Genomic DNA, 20,657 nt, shown 5'->3' with positions numbered 1-20,657 from the left:
AGCAATGCCTATTTTGGATTAAATTGTCTGTTAATTAAACTGAAATGATTTAAACATTCATCACCTTGCCTTGCACCTCTCAGACAACAAAAACAAACCCAAAACAACAACAAAAAACCGTGGGGTTTGAAGTGAGAACAACAGACACCACCCCTCCCCCCTCCTTCCACCGCCGCCCCCACCACTCCCCACCAAGCAGCCAGCTTGTTTAAAGTGCACAGGATTTATGAGGCCGAGGGACGCGCGCCGGCTTCCCACGGGCGATTGACAAACCCTGCTCGTGGGCCCAGCAGGCGCAGAGTCCCAGCGCGTTGGCAGTTGGCGACCCCCCTCGACTCCCCCTCTACTGCGAGCTCCCTGTGGCCTTTGGAGGCTCCGCGAGTCGGCTCCAAACGTTTTCCATATTTGTTCAGCCTCCGTAATTCGAATACCAGGGCAGGCTCAGCCCGCCCAGCGCCGAGCTCCGGGCCCAGCGCGCAGTACACGCACCCACCCACGCAGCCGCCATGGGCAAGGACAAACAGCCCCGCGGCCAGCGGAGGCAGGGGGGGCCTCCGGCCACGAACGCCACCGGGCCCGACGACATGGGGCCGAAGAAGGGCAAGGGGGCCCCCAAGGAGAGCGGGGAGGAGGAGGCCCGGACTTGCTGCGGCTGCCGGTTCCCGCTGCTGCTCGCCCTGCTGCAGCTGGCCCTGGGCATCGCTGTGACCGTGGTGGGCTTTCTCATGGCGAGCATCAGCTCCTCCCTGCTAGTCAGAGACACTCCATTTTGGGCTGGGATCATTGTAAGCATCAAGTCTGTTTTGCCTAAGTGCGTTTGCCGAACAGGAATGCAAAGCCGCATGGTCGAGTCACGACTAACCCAGCTGCATGCTCCCTTCCCCAGCTCCACTCTAACCCGCGCTCTGCTTGGTGACTGACGCCCGCACTGTCGGTTTGCCCCGGGGCCAGGCCCGGCACCTGAGGACTCGCGCCCCCTCTCCTGCTTGTGGCTCGGAACGCCTCCAACCCGCCCGACTCTGATGCGCTGCGGCGCTGGGGAGGCGAGTCCAAGCCCGCTTATTTTGATCAAATTGACCAGCTCCAAAACGATACATTCACTTTGGCTTTTTTCTTATCCTAGTCGCTGGACCCCACCCCTGTCCCCATATAAGTAGCAAACAGTGAAGTAGGTCCATCTTAGTGAAAAGTAGGTTAGGAAAATCCTGTACTTGGAGTTACCAATTGGGTAGTATTAATTTTATTCATCACATTTGAGGTTCATTAGTAAGTTTTACAAAACAGTGGCCTAAAGCAGGAAACGTGAATACAGCAAGAACAACCTTAGTCTGCTGGAGTCTAAAGAAGGATGAACTCGGAGCTCTGGCGGCAGCAGACGTTTACTTGGGACTCTGCTAATGGATGTACTGTTCTAAGCAGAACACTGCTCAGCTGTTGTGAGTGTTGAGACACACAGCATACTTGGCTTAATGAAATGGACTCTTTAATGTAAAATGAGTGCCATTCGTTGAGCACCTACTGTGTGCCTGTGCTGCTAAAGGCCTTACGTATATTTTTTCTAATCCCCACATCACCCTTATAAGATAGTTTTTACTCCAGGTCCCAAATGAGAGGACCCCGCACAGACTCATTCACCCAGGGTCGTGAGTTGGCAGAGTTGGCAAACCAGCCAAGTTGGTTTCTTTTTGCACGAAAATATATCTGCTTTTTCTTCATTGAGTCACATGGTCGCCAGATTTGACTTGTAATTTTAATATATATTGCTGCAGAGTCTGATTTATTTTTTTAAAAAAAACTCTTGCATAATAAGGGCCTGGAATTATGAGAAATATCCTACGTTGATTAATATGGCATTTTTGTACAGAATGTAATTTTAATATTATGTCCTATTATAACACCTTGTGGTTTATTGAAATCTCATTGATCCATGAAACAACACGTTGAGGTGGAAACTTTTTTTCCTCTTTAGACATGAGGAAACAGATTCAGCAAAGCTAAAGGACATTCTCGAGGCCCAGAGATTAAAAGTAGCAGAGTCAGGCGAGACCAGAATCTCACTTCTGGCTCCTCGTCTCATATTGCACCATTACTGCTATTACTGACCGCAGAAGCTCTAACTCATAACGCAACCCTCCAAGTAAGTTTGTGTCACGGCAGATGTTAGAAACACCTGATAAATATGCATTGAGGTTGGTATTTTCTAATTAAGATTATTTGAACTCACACATTCTTGCAGGGCAATTTAAACCTTTTAATCTGTGCACTAAGAATTCCCACAAAATTATCATGATTGGAGTTTTCTAAATCAAGTGATTTTAAAAATAGCTGTTCACCAAGATATAGTGAGTATTTTAGTCGTCCCAATGACTGTCAAGATCCTAGAGGGAAAAAAAGTCTGTTAAGACTAGGCTGATTAAAAAAAAAAAAAGGAACGAAACTCCTTCATTCAGTACTTTTGAATACCATTTGTGAATGTGTTTTCCAACTTTTTTTTAAAGATATTATTTATTTATATATCTTTAGAGGGGAAGGAGAGAGGGAGAGAAACATCAATGTATGGTTGCCTTTTGTGCGTCCCCTGCTGGGAGTTGGCCTGCAGTGAACTGGACTACACCCCAGGGATGTGCCCTGACTGGGAATCAATCCGCAATCCTCTGGTTCGCAGGCCCGCGCTCAATCCATTGAGCTACACCAGCCAGGGCTTGTTTTCCAACTTTTTTAAAATTTCAAAAGCCCATTACTAAACAAAAAACAAATTAGATGGGAAAACATTGTTTTTCTTAATGTTTAAGGCAAAACCATACAAATCATGCAACTCTAAAATTTCAGGAGCTCGTGTTAGGAGCATCACCTGGACGCTACCTGGGTGTGCTACAAAGATATAATCTATAGTTAGGTCTCTCTTCTCTCCAGTTTTCTAGTTCATAATGTAGGATCTTCCTGAAGTTGGTTTGTAATGGTATCTGTACTGGTATTTATAATCTTAAGTTTTCTTTAAAAAACTTCGAGTCTATTTGTAGAGCAGAGCAGCTAATGGAGATGCCCTGAGATGAGTGAGCAGAGCATCTGAGGAGCCAGCCAAGGACAAACTCTAATCCAGCTGGGCCAGAGCTGCAGGGAAAGGGGGCTGCCTCCCCTGGACACTGTGCTTGTTGTCCTCGTCTCGCTGTCTGTGGTTATTCCCAGGGCTCTCTTCCAAGCTTTCAGGGATGGGAAAAGACAGGGAGGCAGGATGGCGATGGGCAGATGGGTAAAGCCTGCACCTGTTGTCGAGCCCTAGCCTGGCCATTGTTCTCTGAGTAACTTTGGGCAAGTTATTTAACCTCTCTAGGTTTCCATTTTGTGAATGATGAAATCAGAATGATAATAATAATAATCCTACCTCTTAGGGTTGTCCTGAAGATTAAATAAATTAAGACATATTCTAATACTTAGAATAGTGCTGGCTAACGGTAAGTATCTAATGAGGCAGCTCTTTTTATTAGCAATTAGTGAAGCAATCGTGGGTGATGGCACTCTTCAAATGAGAAGAGGCTCTATTTTATCTCTAGTCTTGCAGAACAGTGATCCCGGACTTGCTACATTTCCCAGAGCAGTTTGAACCGTGAAGGGGATATCAATTTGGCCACCTCACTGTTTCTGTTCTCACCTAGTAACTCTGAGCCATCGTAGTGGTGTTAGGTCAGTCCTGTGCTTTCTGAGTTTCTCTGGAGGTTTATAAAAATTGACTTGGAATAAAGTGGCTCCTTTTGGGGGTCATTTTCCCTAGGAATATGGGGTGATTTGGGTCTAGTATATCCCCCAGGGAATGTTGGAATGCTTGCCCCGTTTAAAAGACCTGCTAGACCAAAGCATACTGGTCAATTGCTAGTGCTGAGGCAAAGTCAAACCACTTCCAAAATTTAGGCTGAATTCAAGCAGCGTCTGCAGACTGACGCACTCATACCATGGACAGCCTTGCGTGCTTAACTCATGTTACTTATTCATTTTGCAAGGGTGACCATCCCAGTACCCTGATATTAGGACATTGCCATCCCTACAATTGAATCTTTGTCAGTGGGCAGATCCAGTGAGGTGACTTCTTGTTGACCAATGTTTGGTTGCATTGATGAATATTCAGTGAACTTCTGGTTATAGACTGAAGAAGCTTTTGGTGATCTATGATTAGAGCGCCATGTCCAGTGAAACTTTAGGACAACAAACAGCTTATTTCTTGCCTATCCATAAATATGACTTCCTCATATCAGAGAAATGACTGAAGTCTTTTTACTTCAGTTACAAAAGGTTCCTGTAAAAGAAAAAATTGAATGGAGCCACTATGGAGACTAAGTAACCTGTCCAAGTGATGTTCTTCTATGAAAATTCTTTATAAATGGCTTAAGGGTTGTAAATCATACCACAAGGACAATACAAAGTGAAACAGGATCTTTGAGGATGAACGTGGCTAGGGGTAGGGGCTCCTAAGCAGTAGAAGTTTGCTCTGCATTTCATTCTACCAATGGCTTGAATAGGCATTTAAGGTTGCTCATCATTCTGGAATTCTTACTGGTGAGAAATGAGTATGGATTGAAGGAATCCAAGAATTTTGGGTAATTTGCTGGTGAAACATAACATACTTGAGCTTTGGCTTACTCTTCTTTATCCACTAACATTTGTTGGGGGTGTCCACTGTGCTGGGCATTGGTCTAAAAGTAATGAATTATATACCAGGAGATGTCCAGAGATCCTGATGGACCCGTTCCCTTACCATATCTGACATTAATGAATAGTTCCTATTAGAAAACTTAACCCACGCAAATATTTTTAAAGCCTATTTACCTTTCAAAGCATTTCACTTACAGTGATTTATTTCCTTTGGCATCTCTACTCTGAAGTCAATTTAAGAGCAAACTCTTACCTCTTATCCTCAATGGGGATGCTTAGTATTTGCTAGTCTCTTGGCCCTTGTAGGTAATTTTTCCATAGGAAATGGGGATTTCTTTGCCTTATTGTGGTTTTCAGCTTTCCTCATTCTCTTTCCATTGCTTCCAAACCCAACCCAACTGGAATAAAAATTCTGATATATATACCACATTAATCACATTAGAAAGTTTAAAGAAAGGGCTTAAAAGGGAGGAAAGAATATTTCCTTTTCTTAATGTCATTCATAAAACTCATTGTATAAATCTGTCATGATTAAGAGTCCTGTCAAGAATTTGAATAACAGTTTTCATATGTTAACTTACTCTAAGGAATTAAAAATGCAGGTGTATTCAGATTTCTAAACTCTATTTCTAATTTGACTTAACAGAAAGGAAAATTGGATGCTTATTTATTTTAAAACAGAGTACACCTGAAATTCACAATTAGGTATATGACACATAGCATGTATCAGTTTTCTACACAGATGCATTGACAGTTGAGAAATTTAATCTGGAATTATATTTTAGAATATACCATATAGCAATACATTATTTTTTATGTTGGGACTTTAATATGCTTCAAAATCTAATGTTACACCTGTGGTATCTCTGGGAAATAATTTTTATTATATCAACTATCACAATTGTTAGGAGCTGAGGGGTGATAATTACATGCCGTAACTCAATTTATTATAATAAATAATGGTAGGAAAATTATACGTGAAGTAATCCTAGTAAGTATACGTGGAATGTAATTCAATTAATTGGTCAAAAAATTAAAAAGTATGTGAAAATAAAAGGGAATATTAAAAATTTTGGTAGTATATTTTCTGAAATAATTTTAGAAATGCAGAATAAAGAATAAGAAAGGTTAAGACTGAACAAAATCATTTGATACTTGGAATATTAGGATAACTATATTTTCACCTTACATCTAGTGTCTTACTAAGCCAGATACACAAAGGCCATGAGAGTGCTTATAAGATGGAGCTTATCCCTGAATCTTCTTTCTCATTTTAAAATAAGGAAGAGAAGGAGCAGGTCTTGGTATTTTCAGTCTGGTACAGTGGCTGTATTCAATTCAGAAAGCCAGTCTTTGGAAACTTTTGAGATGTCAATTATCATTTGATTGTATTTTATATCCTAGAAACATTAATGTATAGAATGTGTGGGTAACCCAATAAAAATAGAGAAATTCATTCTCTATAAGTGTTTTACATGCCTGTGGGGCTACTCTGTATCTCCTGACACACAGTGGGTGTCCCAAAAGTGTGGGATTGAACTCTATTTATTTTATATTTGTCATTATTAGAGTTTCTGTTTGTATTGCTGAAAAGCAGTTTTAAACTATAGTTTGCAGACAAATTTAAGTTTATCGATAACATTTAAAAGGTAATATATGGTAACCATAAGGTAATAGAAGAAATGTTTTGGGTTCCTGGATTCCAGAAATATTCAGAATATATTGAATTATCATTATGGATATGTTCATTTCATGTTATAAAGTGCCTGCAGGGTTTTTAAAAAAGAGGAAAAAGAAATCATTTGACTTACTTTACATTCCCCTAATTAGCATAAATTAGGGCAAACTGGGATTGATGTCACTGAATGCTGGATGTCTTCTATCAGCAAAGAAAGCGATGGCATAGGTTTTCCTCATATTTGGTCTAACACTTTCATAGATTACCAATATGATGTCCACTTTGAATTTCTTCTGAGGAAATGGATGCTTTCTAGACTTTCTTGTCTTTAGCCTTGTCTGTGACATTTCTATGAAGAGTTTTCTTTAGCTGGGTCCACTTGCCTGAGTTGTTCCCTGAAAGGTCAGCATCAGCATTAAAGGTCACATGCAAGGGTATATGAAGAGTTCAGTTGCATATTTCTATGTTGCTGTAGGATAGGAGCGGAATCTCGTCATTAAACTTTAATTAGATATCATTTCACTGCAAAATACAGTTCATTTTTAAGGCCCCAATTCTGGCAAACTAGAGAAATGCTGATCCAAAGAGCCTATCAAATCTATAGCTGGATGGGACCTCATGAGGTTGTATTTTAACCCTGTAGTTTTTACTTCTTGTGACTATTCAAGGGCAGTTTTATTGTAGTAAGTTCATAAGCTGAAGGTAAAGTATTTTTTAAGGAAGAATGTTGGCAATCATACTTAAATTATAAACCATATAACAGTCTTTTTCAGAGGCCCATCTTCCAAATGGTTTGGATGCCACCTCAGATCTCAGTATATTGATGCAAAACTTGGCAGGAGTAACTCTCCGGTGCCCAAGCAAGGCAGCTCACTTGATCACCCTGGTTAATTTTAAAATTCATACGTGTATACCTACACATATGGCAGTACCCAAAATACACTTTTCTTTCTGTCTTGGTCTGCTCCAGTGTGGTCAGGCTCTGGAGCAGGGGCAGTCTCCAGGCTTGCAGGGGGCTGTATTCTCACTGTGCGTGCACGTGGCTTTTCCTCGGTGCGTGTGCTGGGAGAAAGGGAAGGGTTTTTCTCTTCTTCTTCCAAGGCCACCAGTCCTGTTGGATTGGGAACTGATCCACATGACCTTATTTAACTTCAGTTACTTCTTAAAAGCCCACCCCTGAATTCAGCCACTCTGGTGGTCTAGGGCTTAAACGTGTGCATGTGGGGGGACACGGTTCAGTCCACAGCACATTCAGTGAGGGATATAAAGTCATATACCCACTTCAGTGGTTCTGAAGCTGGTTTGTCTGCTTAGTCATGAAGCAGCTATGGTTTTCATGGAACGGCTAGACATCTGGATGTTTCTGATGAGAATTCCCAGCCAGTAGACTGACACATTACAGTGCAAGGAACTGGCTGGCTTTGTGCCCATGCCAGTGGTGAAACATGCGGAGGACGTTGTTCCACTGTGTTTATAGATTGCTTCTTTCATCAAATTTCTGTAAAAATAAAACAGTAGATTCAGCAAGTGAAAACAACTCTAGGGGTAGCTGAGGCATTTTATTTGCTGCATTAGCTCTTTAAAGTTCAGGAACCACCATTTAGTAAATCTCTGCCTCCCTTTTACTGTCCCAAGGGTGACTTGCCGTCAGGTTCTAGCTAGATGACACCTTTGCTGCTGAGGCAAGGAAACCAGGGTGTTTGGCTGAGTGGTGCTGTTGTGGGAAGCTCAGAGCAGCTTCCCATCCTCTGAGGGCAGCTGCTTGGTGTTTTTAGAACTCAAAGGAAGCCATCTCTCAGGGCTTTAGAATATGTAGCCACTGTTTTCATTTTCGATGATGAGTCTGAAAAGTAGAGTCGGACTCTCGGTTTTGTGGAATGGGTCAGAGTAAAACCCTGGGGTGTTCCCACCTTGGGCCTCTTGAGGTAACATCCTCTAGCAGGAGCCTGTGTCTCCTTGGTAGGTCTCCCCTTTTGCAGGCCTTCAAGGGCTTCTGATAGGATCCTGTGTGTCCTGCTTACACATCCCAAACTGGGCTTTGCTTTACTCTGTCAAGTGCTCCACAAACCCAAACCATCCCAGGAGAAAAGACAAGAGAAGATGGCCTAGAGCAGTCCAGTCGGCCTCTTTTAACTGCTAGCCTAACCCCAGTTCCAAAAGGAGTAGCAAACAAAAGCACAGCCGGCATTCCAGAGGCACCTTATGGTGTCTCCAGTCTGATTTTGGAGCGTATTTAAAGTTGATGCTCTTTGACCTAATAATGTTGCTAGAGCAATAGCCCCTGCCTAACACTGTGGTGAATGCACTTCAGTGGTGTGTTTTCTACATGCTGGCAAAAAGCCAGTAGGCGAGTGGACATTAGAAAGCGCAGGGTCTGTTCATAACTAAGCATTCTCAGATTCTGCCAAAGAAGTTCGGTTGAGGCCTGTTTCTGTTGTTGCAGAAATAAACAACTCTCCACCCCTGGCTGGGAGGGCCCTGGGGCTGGAAGAGGCTGCAAACAAGCTCGAGAGGGTGTTGTTATAGTGGCGTCCCTCTTGGCTGTTGTTTGGAAAGTGTTTGATTCAGCATGCATCATAATGAGCCATGAAAACTCATTTGAGGTAGGTTATTAATGCCTCTCTCAGGTGGAAGATGGTGACAGGTGACCAGAAGAGAGGGAGAATTGCAAGTGTGTTGACACGACTAGGGAGAGAATTGTAGCTTTATTACTAGGGGAGGGAAAAAAAAAACAAGACAAAACAACTTTCTAGCTCCTTCTCAAGTATCAGGTGTGGCACACATATCAGGCTTTTAGGCTCAGGCTGAGCTTTATCTCACTTCGAGCTGTGCCAGGAGAGCAATGAAGGAGGCCTTTTCCAAGATAAGGGGAACCGCTTTTCTGTCTTGATCACTGTTGTTGGACGGTGGAGGGTGCTGCTCAATGAAGGAGGACACGGGCTGCCTCTCCCGGGCTCCGTGAAAGGGCGGGGCAGCCAAGGAACAGAAGGGCAGACTCGGACTCCTTAAGGTGAACATGTTATAATGTAGGAAAGCTCCTGTCTCTGTGACTACAGACAGTTCCAACCCAGATTGTGACCACCCTTTAAGTTTCTATGTTACTTATTCAATAAATTTATTTCTCTCGTGCTTTCAGCTAGTCAGAGTCTGAACCAGAAGGATCAGACTCACATGGGTGGGCTTCATCTCATAATCTTTCTGTGATTTGGACACCTATTGAAGGGTTTCGATCAGAATTAAGAGCTTTGAGACCAAATAATTTTTAAAATGAGCATAGGATGACCGTAACTATTGTGTTATAGAACCCCCGATAAATAATTCTCATTCACTCCCCGAATCTAGTGCGTCACAAATTTTTCCACCTCGAGACCTCCCTGAAGCCTTGCTCCCTTTCTCCCTGTCCTCACACACACATCACAAAAAGCTCAGTGTCTAGTAACCCATGTTGCCATGGAAGGGGAGAGGAGAGACGCTGGAGAGGCAGCAGCCTGCCTGGGGACACTGACCTCCTCATGTTGAAAAGAACAAAACACTTTTTCAAAGGAGAAATAATATTGTATATTCCTTAACGTTCCGTTACATCCTGGGATTTTGTTTTGTTTTGGTAAAAAGTGCTCTCAATTAGAAAACCACTTGGTAATATTTTTTATAGGTCAGACAGGATGGTTCTGTCATTTTTACTCCTGTTACAATGTTATATACTTGGATTTATATTGATTTATTATATAACTGCTGTATACTGTAATATCTCATAAGTTTTTATTTATTGTACTATTTCAGATACATGAACCAGGGGTATTAATGGAGAGTTAACTCTGAAGTCCTTTCTAAAGAGGGACCTAATTTGAGAACCTACTTAATTGTGCCTGAGTAATAAAACCCTGCCTACAACTGTATCCATGGAGTAGACTAAATCCACATTTACATGATTGCTTTCCCTTCTGAGGACTTGAAAAATCCCAGTGAAACAAATAAACTATAGGTTGTTTATTTTTCTCACAAATATGGAGCAATTATACCCCTCCTGTTGATTTATGATAACTTCTGGAATGCAATCTTTATTTCTCTTACCTTTTTTGAAAATGGATTATTTTGCAAAGTAGGTATTTGGAGAACTTAATATTAGTTTCTGATAAGTCACCACAAGAGTGAGTTAAGGTGGCTGATATGAAGCAGAACAGGACCCTATAAAAGGAGGAGTACTGACCCGTAAGACAGAAGCTTTTCACATCTTCACCAGCCCCCCTTTGTCCTTCGCCATGCCACTCCGGAGCCCCCAGGAGCTCAGCGTCTGGCTGGAGATGCGCACCTACAACTAACTACAGGACAGTTTAAAAAACCAAGGGTTAATGGCTGGTGTAGCTCAGGGGATGGAGCATGGGTCTACAAACCAGACGAACGTGGTTCGATTCCCAGTCAGGGCACATGCCTGGGTTGCAGGCCAGTTCCCAGCAGGGGACACACAAGAGGCAACCATACATTGATATTTTTCCCCCTCTCTCCTTCCCTTCCCTTCTAAAGATAAATAAATAAAATTTTTTTAAAAACCAAGGGCTAAAGTGGTTTTAGCCGTGAGAAAACACCCATGAGAAAACAGCCCCACAAGGGCGTAGTTATCCTGTCTGGGGAGGACCAGGAAAGAGAGGGGGGATGGAACTGTAGGGGCTCCATCTTTGGATAGACTCCTGGGTCTACCCATTTCAAAACAATTTTGGTGATGATTTTTATTTTCATTTTTATGAGGGTTTGAATAAGTGTGGGCAGTTCTATGATTATTTTTAATTATGAAAATTTCTAAGTCTCTCATAGCCTATCTAGAGAATAATAAAACAACCTCCTACTTACACACAGGTTTGTCAAGTTTTAATATTTTGTCACAAATGTCTTTTTAAGGAAAGAAAATACAATACATTGAAGTCGCCTGTTTCCTTTCTCAATCATATTCTCCTACCCCACCACCCTTCTTTCTCTGGAGGTATCTCTTGTCCTGAACTTGGTATTCATCATGCCTGTGCATATTTCCTAACGTTTGAATTGGTATCCATCCATAACCAATAGCTAGTTTAGTTTTACAGGTTTTAAATTGTATGTAAATGGTAGCACAATATTTTTACATATTGTTTTTGTTTTCATGTTTTTAATTTGATTTATTTATTCTTAGAGGGAAAGAAAAGGGGAAAGAGAAGGAGAGAAACGTTGATGTGAGAGAAACATCAATTGGTTGCCTCTTGCGGGTGCCCTGATTAGAATCAAGTGGGCGGGCAACAATTCTCTTTGCAGGGTGATGCCCAACCAAGCAAGCTACGCCAGTCAGGGCTTTGCTCACTGTTTTTGAGATTTATTAATAATAGTACATGGATACCATTTATTTATTTTTACCATGCTGTATTTTATTATAGGAATATACAATAATTATTCATTCTCCTGTTCATGAAAATTTAGGCCGTTTTCAAAAATATTCTTTTTGCAGTTATAAACAATTTTGCAATGGACATCCTATTCCATGGCTCCCTATACAGATATTTCTGTTTCTTTGGGGCATATTCCTAGGACTTTGAACTCACTAGATATTGACTGATCAGTACCACAAACCCAGAGCTCTATTAACCTGTACTCCCACTGACAGTGAGTCAGAGTTCCCACTGGTTTCACAGACTTGCCAACATCTGTAATGGCAGACAATTTTAATTTTTGCACACTTGTGTGCAATGATATCTCATTTTAATGTACATTTTTTTCTGCTTACTGCTCAGGTTGAACATATTTTTTATGTTCATTGCCCACTTTATTCTGTTTTCTATTTATTTAGTCAACAAATATTTTCTAGGGGTCATTTATTTCTTACTTGCTGAGTTATAGGACTTGCTATCTCTGTTTCCTAACTTCCATGGTGTTAGGTGCGGTACTTGTGTTTTCCTGGTTGGTACCATGTCGTCTAGGTCATGTTTACGGTGCCTGTGTGTGAAGGATTTAATTTTACTGTACTATTTATACTGATCAATCTTTTTATGATATGTGCTTTGAAACATTTTAAAGAAATCTCTTCCTATCTCAAGATCATAAAAATATTTTATATATTTTCTTAAAATGTTGAAGGTATTTATATTTTTAATCTCAGGGGTCTAATTTTTTGCATGTGATGTGAGGTAGTGTCCATATTTTGTTTTTTTTCTCTTAAGGATTGTTAATTTTCTAGTACCATTTACTAAATAATCGATCCTTTCTATACTGAACTGCTATGTCCCTTTATCATCTATCAGAGTTTCCATATTAGATTTGAGGATTATTTTTGTGATTCTCTTCAACTTAGTTGCTTTGTGTATGACTGTGCCAGCATCACATTGTCTAAATTAAAACAGCACTGTGACCTGGTCGGTATGGCTCAGTTGGTTGGAACATCCTCCTGTAACCAAGGGGTTGTGGCTTGATTCTCTTTCATGGATATGCCTGGGGTGTGGTCCAACCAGCAATGCTTGGTCCAGATGCAGTCCTGGGGGCCATGCACTTGTTCTTGTGGCAGCCAATCAAAGTTTCTCTCTCACATCAATGTTTCTTTCTCTCCCTTCCTATCTACTTTCTCTCTATCCAAAAGCAATGAAAAAATATCCTTGGAGGAGGATAAAAAAAACAGCACCGTAATGCACCTTGTATAACAGTGAAACTATAAGCAACCCATCTCCTCTCCACCTCGCTTATCCTTCTTCAAAACTGTCTCCGTAAGTCTTAACCATATGTATTTTAGAATTGGCTTTTAAGATCCAACAAGAATACCTTTGGTATTTTTTAATGTATTTTATTGATTATGCTATTACAGTTGTCCCATTTCACCCCCCCCCTTTATTCCCCTCCACCCTGCACACCCATTTCCACCCATATTCCCCTGCTTTAGTTCATGTTCAGGGTCATACAGATAAGTTCTTTGGCTTCTCCATTTCTTCTACTATTCTTAACCTCCCCCTGTCTATTTTCTACCTACCATCTATGCTATTTATTCTCTGTACCTTTTCCCCCTCTTTCCTCCTCTCACTCCCCTGTTGATAACCCTCCGTGTGATCTTCATTTTTGTGGTTCTGTTCCTGTTCTAGTTGTTTGCTTTTGTTTTTGTTTTAGATGTGGTTGTTAATAATTGTAGTTTGTTGTCATTTTACTGTTCATATTTTTATCTTCTTTTTCTTAGATAAGTTCCTTTAACATTTTATATAATAAGAGCTTGGTGGTGATGAACTCCTTGAACTTGACCTTTTCTGAGAAGTACTTTACTCTGCCCTTCCATTCTAAATGCAAGCTTTGCTGGATAGATGAATCAATCTTGGATGTAGGTCCTTGCTTTTCATTACTTGAAATACTTCTTTCCTTCTTGCCTGTAAGGTTTTTGTTTTTTTTTCTGAGAAATCAGCTGATAGTCTAATGGGTACTCCTTGGTAGGCAACTGTCTCCTTTTCTCTTGCTGCTTTTAAGATTCTCTGCTTATTTTTAATCTTGGGTAATGTAATTATGATGTGTCTTGGTGTGTTTCTCCGTGAGTCAAACTTCTTTGGGACTCTCTGAGCTTCCTGGACTTCCTGGAAGTCTATTTTCTTTGCCAGATTAGGGAAATTCTCCATCATTATTTGGTCAAAGAAGTTTTCCACTTGCTGCTCTTCCTCTTCCCTTTCTGGTACCCCCATAATTCAGGTGTTGGAACATTTAAAGATGTCCTGGAGGTTCCTAAGCCTCTCCTCATTTTTTTTGAATTCTTGTTTCTTCATTCTTTTCTAGTCAAATGTTTCTTTCTTCCTTCTGGTCCACACTGTTGATTAGAGTCCCAGTTTTCTTCACATCACTTTTGGTTCCCTATACGTTTTCCTTTATTTCACTTAGCATTTCTTTCATTTTTGCATCTAATTTGTGACCAAATTTAACCAGTCTTGTGAGCATCCTGATTACCAGCATTTTGAGCTATGTATTCTGATAAGTTAGCTACCTCTTTGTTACTTAGTTGTATTTTTTCTAGAGCTTTGATCTGTTCTTTCACTTGGGCCATTTTTTATTGTCTTGGTGCACCTGTTATATAGGAGGGATGGAGACTTAGGTGTTCACCAGGGCGGGGCAACCGCCCATTCCTGGGTTGTGATGCTGTATGTGGGGGTGGGGTCTGAGAGGGAACAATGGTGCTTGCTCTGCTCTCTACTGGATTTGAGTCACTGCCCCCACTTCCCACAAGCAAAGTGGGCCCTTCTGATTCTGATTCCCAGGTGGGTGGGCTTGTGTATGTTCTAGAACCCTGTGGGTCTCTCCAGCAATCTTTCCTGTGAGGCTGGGAGTTTCTCCTGCTGCAGCTTCAACACCCACAGGTGTTTTCAGTCAGGGGTTTGAGGCTCTATTTCCTCACTGGAACCCTGGGTTACACAGTCTGTCCCGCTCCCCTGTTGTTCTTCCCAGTTTATCTGCACATGAGCGTGGGACCACTCACTCCACCAGCTGCCACCTTGCCAGCCAGCTGCAGCCTTGCGTGCCCAGCGCCACAATCTGCCACCTCCCTGGTGTGTCAGCCACCACCTTGCTGCAAGTCCTCTCTGCCTGGCTGCCCAACTCAGCCCCGCATGCCTGTCTGGATGAATGTGTCTTCTTTAACTCCTTGGTTGTCGGACTTCCATACAGTTCAATTTTCTGTCAGTTCTGGTTGTTTTTTATTTCTGAATTGTTGTCCTTCTTTTGGTTGTGCGAAGAGGCACAGTGTCTCTACCTTGCCTCCATCTTGGCTGGAAGTCCCCTTTGTTTTTTTTTTGTTTTTTTTTTTTGATTTGTACTTTCTTTACATGAGAGAAAATATGTCTCCATTTATTTGATATTCTACAATGTTCACAGTTTAGCTACAATGTGTCTAAATATGGAGTTTCTTTTTATTTATCTTACTTGGGATTTCTGTTTCCTGAATCTAAGATTTTTGTGTCTTTCATGCATTCTGAAAAAATTTAGGATTTTGAAAAATTTATATGTATTTTTTCCAACATCACCTGACTCTTCTTTTTAGTCTCTTTGGAATTGCTATCAGATGTATGTTTAGACTTACTTATGTCATCTTTTCTTAACCTCTTTATTATGCTTTATCTCTCCATTTCTCCATGTGGTATTTTGGATTAGGTTTTCAGATTTATCTTCTAGTTCACTATTCCCATTTTCAGTTGAGTTTAATCTGCCTATACATGTCCATTGAGTTTTTAACTCCAATGATTTTATCTTCATTTCTAGAACTTATATTTTGTTGTTTTTAACATATCCCTGGTGTTTTAAAGTGCCCCATTTTTATTCATGTTTTCAACTCCTTCTTTCATGACTGTATTTTGAATATAGTTTTTTTATAGGCTCCATTTATTGGTTCTATTATTTGAAATTCATGTGGCATTAATTCTGAAAGACAGAGAACACACATACATGGTTATACGCCACCTTCATTAATGAGTTGCTTCTTCATGTGTCTCTATAACTGGTTTGTGAATTGAGCCTCCAAGAGGCTTTATCTGTGATAATTTGGTGTAGCTACTAGATAGTGTAACCCTTCCAGACCATTTGTGTAGCCAGGTGTCCCACGGTATCATGAGCCAAGACCACTCTCTTGTTTCTTTGACCTGTTTATTACAGAAAATTTCAAGCTACACAGGAGTATATAATATGATTAACCCCATGTTCTCATCACTCAGCTTTAATAATTGTTAACTTAAGAATAATCTCACTTCACTTGTATGCTCCTATGTTCCATCCATATCCATACATCACAGAATGGATTATTTTGAAATAGATACCAAATATTATATCATTTCACCCATAAATATTTCACTATGTAAGTCAAAAAATGAAGACTAAAAATAATCAAATTCCAACCACACTTAACAAGTTAACAGTTTCTTAACAGGATCAAGTCAGTGTTCAAATATCCATGATTAACTCATGAGTATTTCTTCATAGTGTGTCACAGTCAGGACCTCAATAAGATCTATGAACTGTAATTGGTTCATGTATTTCTTATGTCTTCTTTACTCAAAGATTTACCCCTTCTCTATCTTTTCTGTTCTCTCTCTCACACTCCTTCCCTCTCTCTCCCCTACAACTTGTTTGTTGAAAAAACAAAAACAGTGTTTCTTCCCCAGGGTTGTTTTCATGTTACTTTCCACTGTCTCATTTGAAGGGTTTCAGGACTACTCAAATAGTAGAAAACCCTCAAAATCTTCACTCTACCATCAGCGGAGACAGAACCATTTTCCTGATGTTGTTCAGTGCGGGTGGGTTATGTTGTAGTCATGTAAGGGTGTAGCCCTTTGAAGGGCCTACCTTTATGCCCTGGTCTTAGTTCCATCTTTTCACCTTTAGAAGCTCAGAGCATTTTAAATTGTTTTAACAAAAGAAGGGTTTCACACCATTTGGTCCTCAATATTATGCTTAAATAAAATTTCATGATGCTTTAAAAAGTCTTTGAATCAACTTACAAGTTTCTTAACCTCTCTGAGTCACAATTCTCTGTAGAATGGGGTAATTTTTTTACCAACTGCATTTAGGGAATAGATGAGGTAATGCATACAAAGTGGTGATACACAAAAGGTAGCCTTCCCAGGTAGAGGAAATCCCTGAGCAGGGTTTGAAGAATAACTGTTGCTGGATTCAAAATGATTGAAGGTGGAGTACCAGGAGTGAGGCATAAGGAACTAAAAGACATTTCAGGTCAAAGTACAGTCTGTGTCTTGTGACTACCCAGCTCAGTTTTCATCCACAACCAACTTAATTACTTCACAATTCTGTTGTTTGTGCTCATTGTCTTTTGAGGGTGTAATTGCAATAATTCCCAGCAGTTCCCATAAAGCATGAAACTTAAAATGGATATACAAATCTGTTATAGAATTAAAATAAGACCAAACCAAAGGAATTCTACTGACTGTCTCTGATAAGTCATACACCAAGATAGTTGTCAGATTTTCCTCTCAGTTTTCTGTGAGGTGAAGAAACAGTTGTGGGATTCACTGATGTAGAATGTGAGCTCTTTGCAATGATTTTCAAGCAAAGGTTTGGAACTCACAGATTGTAGCAGCTCTGTGCTGCTACAGATGTCCTCGGCTTTCCGGCTTTGCTTTAGCAGGAACATCAAGGAAAGCACACTGTATTCACAGGATTTGGGGAATTTGCACTTCCTTAATCTGGCTGCTGGTCACAATTCCACCTTCTTTTTATCAGTTCCATCAAGATACTTTTCTCCTATCTTATAAAGCAACATGTGAGATACAAGTGAACATCTGCACTGCAGAACGTGTGCTGAGGAACAGCGCAGCCACGGGACAAGCACATTTTCCTTCCCACTCTTTCTGTGCTTGTTCAACAGCTCTTGCTAACCTACCGGGCAATGCAAGTTACAGTGCAACACTGGTTAAGAAAATTGAAGATACATATAATGCATAAAGAGATATAATATATAATATGTATACATAAATCAAAACAGTATACCTATATGCCAGATCAAAAATATTTGACAAACATTACTTTGTGGCTGACATGTATATGTAGTTAGGCCCACCATCGTCGCTTCTGTACTGAACATGCGTAGACTTTTTTTTGTCCTTATCCCTAAACAATACAGTATTGTATTATATTATGTAAATGTAACAGCTATTTACATAGTATTTGCATTGGGTTAGGTATAGCAGGCAATCTAGAGATGATTTAAATCATACGGGAGGATGTGTGTAGGTTGTGTGCAAGTACTGTGCTGTTTTATATCAGGGACTTGAGCATCTACAGATTTGGGTATCTGCGAGGGTCCTAGCACTAATCCCCTGCAGACATGAGGGAAGCCTGTATAATTCTGGTAATGGGACAGTTTTAAATCATGATAAAATCCACCACTTTGAAGTAGAAAGGATGTATGTTACCCTGCGAGGGATTTCAGCCTCATGTGTACGGGCTCCTTGCCTTCTTTACCACAACAGAGCAGGTCCATATCTGCTCTCACCGCCAGCCCTTGCATGAGCAATAATGTCCTTAGGAATTGCCTCATAAATTCTTAGAAATTTCATTTTTATCATTATTTTCCAAAGAGATCTGGATTTAGCAAAGGTCTAAGTAACAATAGGTCTGCTTTTGTTTTTCAATTCAACTAATATATAAATCATTTATTTTGAATCAAATCTGAATGTCTTTGCAAACACGTGTGAAAAGTCCCATGCATTTACAGTAATTCCGGTGTGGAAATTGTCAGGGATCAACTCCTCAGGCAAAAGGATAATTATACAATAAAAAGGAAAAAGAGTGAGTAGACCTTATAAATGGATATTATACACCTAGGTGTGGTTGAACAAGTGTCTTTTCCCTTTAGACACTGAAAAGAAACAATTTTCTGCAACAGAATTTGTCATCTAGAATTACCTTTTCACTGACATATTCTTACCTGGATTTCTACTAACTTTTAAAAACATCTTCGAGGTCGTCTTTGCAAAGTAAATAGTACAAAGTGTTCTCTCCAATCCCCACAGAGGGATGTGGACATGCACAGACGGGGTGTGTGTCATGGCCCAAACTCCTCCCGGGCCAGGTGGAACGCAGTCCTTAGGTGAAGAAAGCATTTCTGTCCCAGAGCTCCCAACAGACAATTTCTACTCTAAAGAAAATGAGTAAAACTGTGAAGCTCTAGGCAAATTGAGTATCTTCCTGATATATGCTTGGCTTCCTTGATAAACCAAGCAAAACAATTCTAAGCAAAAGTTGCTCCCTATAAAAAGTGGTTGCCAGCTATAGTTTTGTTTGTAGTGGAAAATAAGCTACTATTTTAAGCTTGGTTTAATAAAAAACAAAAAAATTTAATTAAAATTAGTGTCTTGGGTTCTAATGTCCTGGGTTCTATTAATATTTGTAAAGTTTACAGACAGACAGTTGGTCTCCTTCCTCAGCGTGATGGTCAACTCTGCCATAGATTCTTTGGTTGATTTGGAATCTTTGTATTTACATGCTATTACTTTGTGAATTTCCCATTAATATCTGTGCACTTGGTTTGGCTGAAACAATTATGCTTTTAATGGAAAAGTAATATTAATTTTGGATCTGTTATGGACAGAAAACATTTTTAGCTGAACAGCATTCTTTTTTTCCCCCAGAAATTGAATGCTTGTCTTTGTGAAACCACAATAGTGTAATCAGAGAGACGTATACAGCGTGGCATGTTTACCAAGACTGGCATTTCCTGGGTAGTGGATAATAAGTAGGCTTGTATCAGAAAGAAAAAGAAGCAAAAAAAAAAAAGAAGTTTTATAACTCTTAAGTGTTTGCAAACTATTTATGTCAACCGTATTGGAAAGATTTCTGAAAAGTGGTCCTCGCTATGAAAGCAGAAGTAGCCCAAGCCACTAAATGAAAGAATTCATTTATTCATCTGACAAATATGTATTGACTGCCTCACATGTGCTGGGTGCTTCCCGAAGTCTTTACACATGCTCTCTTATGTAATCCTCACAGCGATGTATGGAGTAGGCATTCTTGTTCTCATTCCACTGATGAGAAAGCTGAATCCCAAAGAGGTTAACTTGTCCAAGGCCAACAGCTGGAAGTGGTGGAGATGGCTTTTGAACCCAGGTGTGTCAGAGCCAGAGCTAAGAAATATTGCCTCGGTCTCTGTACATAAGTATGTGGCCCATTTTGCTGTAAAACTTTATATAGTTACCCTCTCTTGCCGCTTCTCCAGGGCAGGCAGAGCTGAGATAACTTAGAGTGGGTGTGTTGTTGAAGTCACAGAACCAGCAGGGTTCTCATAAGAAACAAGTGTGAGTCCACCATCTTTTTTTTAAGGTGTTGTGGGACATTACCAATTCATTTTATTAGGGGGAGCAAATCATTTTAAGGCCTTAATTGTTTGCATTTCCCTGACTCCTATATATCATTTTCGGGGGAAGAGAAGCTATGATGGTAAATGCCATGTTCTCCATAGCTCTTTCCAACAACTGACATGCATCTACCAGTTTGTTTGTGGTCTGTCTCCTCCCTCTAAAGCATTGGCCCCATGAAGGTAGCAATCTTTGTCCCTTTTGTTCGCTAAAGTATCTCCAAAGCCTCAGAGAGAAGCTGTCACATTGTGGTGGGTACACAATAAACATTTGTTAAATGATCAGAATGGCATTATTCCTAAAATGTGGTAGAGGCCTACCTTTACATATATTAGTTATTTCAGCTCAAATTTCAGAGTAAGTTGTACTAGCAGAGTAAGTTATAACTTACTATAGTATACTATAGCAAGTTATACTATAGTAAGTTATACTATACAGTTTGAGGTCACAGAGATGGAAAAAAATAATGCCAACTATAATTCCAGGCACATTATTTATGA

The 20,657-nt window shown here is 40.4% G+C and overlaps 1 protein-coding gene across 2 annotated transcripts in view; it reads left to right on the top strand.

Moving 5' to 3' along the window:
• The first annotated feature begins 264 nt into the window (after nt 1-264).
• SSPN (sarcospan) overlaps nt 265-20,657 on the top strand; it is a 35,243-nt gene continuing 14,850 nt past the window's right edge. The window contains exon 1 of one of the 2 annotated variants that reach the window (XM_037033885.1): nt 265-785. In XM_037033885.1, coding sequence (XP_036889780.1) covers nt 507-785 — 279 coding nt within the window. In that variant the 5' untranslated portion in view covers nt 265-506. Of the gene's footprint in view, nt 786-8,876; nt 8,926-20,657 lie in introns of those variants that run through there. The other variant, XM_037033886.1, reaches the window with a different exon arrangement.

The sequence above is a fragment of the Sturnira hondurensis genome, unplaced genomic scaffold (assembly GCF_014824575.4).
Source record: "Sturnira hondurensis isolate 20B ecotype Veracruz unplaced genomic scaffold, ASM1482457v3 Scaffold0021795, whole genome shotgun sequence".
NCBI lineage: Eukaryota > Metazoa > Chordata > Mammalia > Chiroptera > Phyllostomidae > Sturnira > Sturnira hondurensis.
Note: the sequence above shows the minus strand (reverse complement) of the source record. Positions and strands in the feature narration are given on the sequence as shown.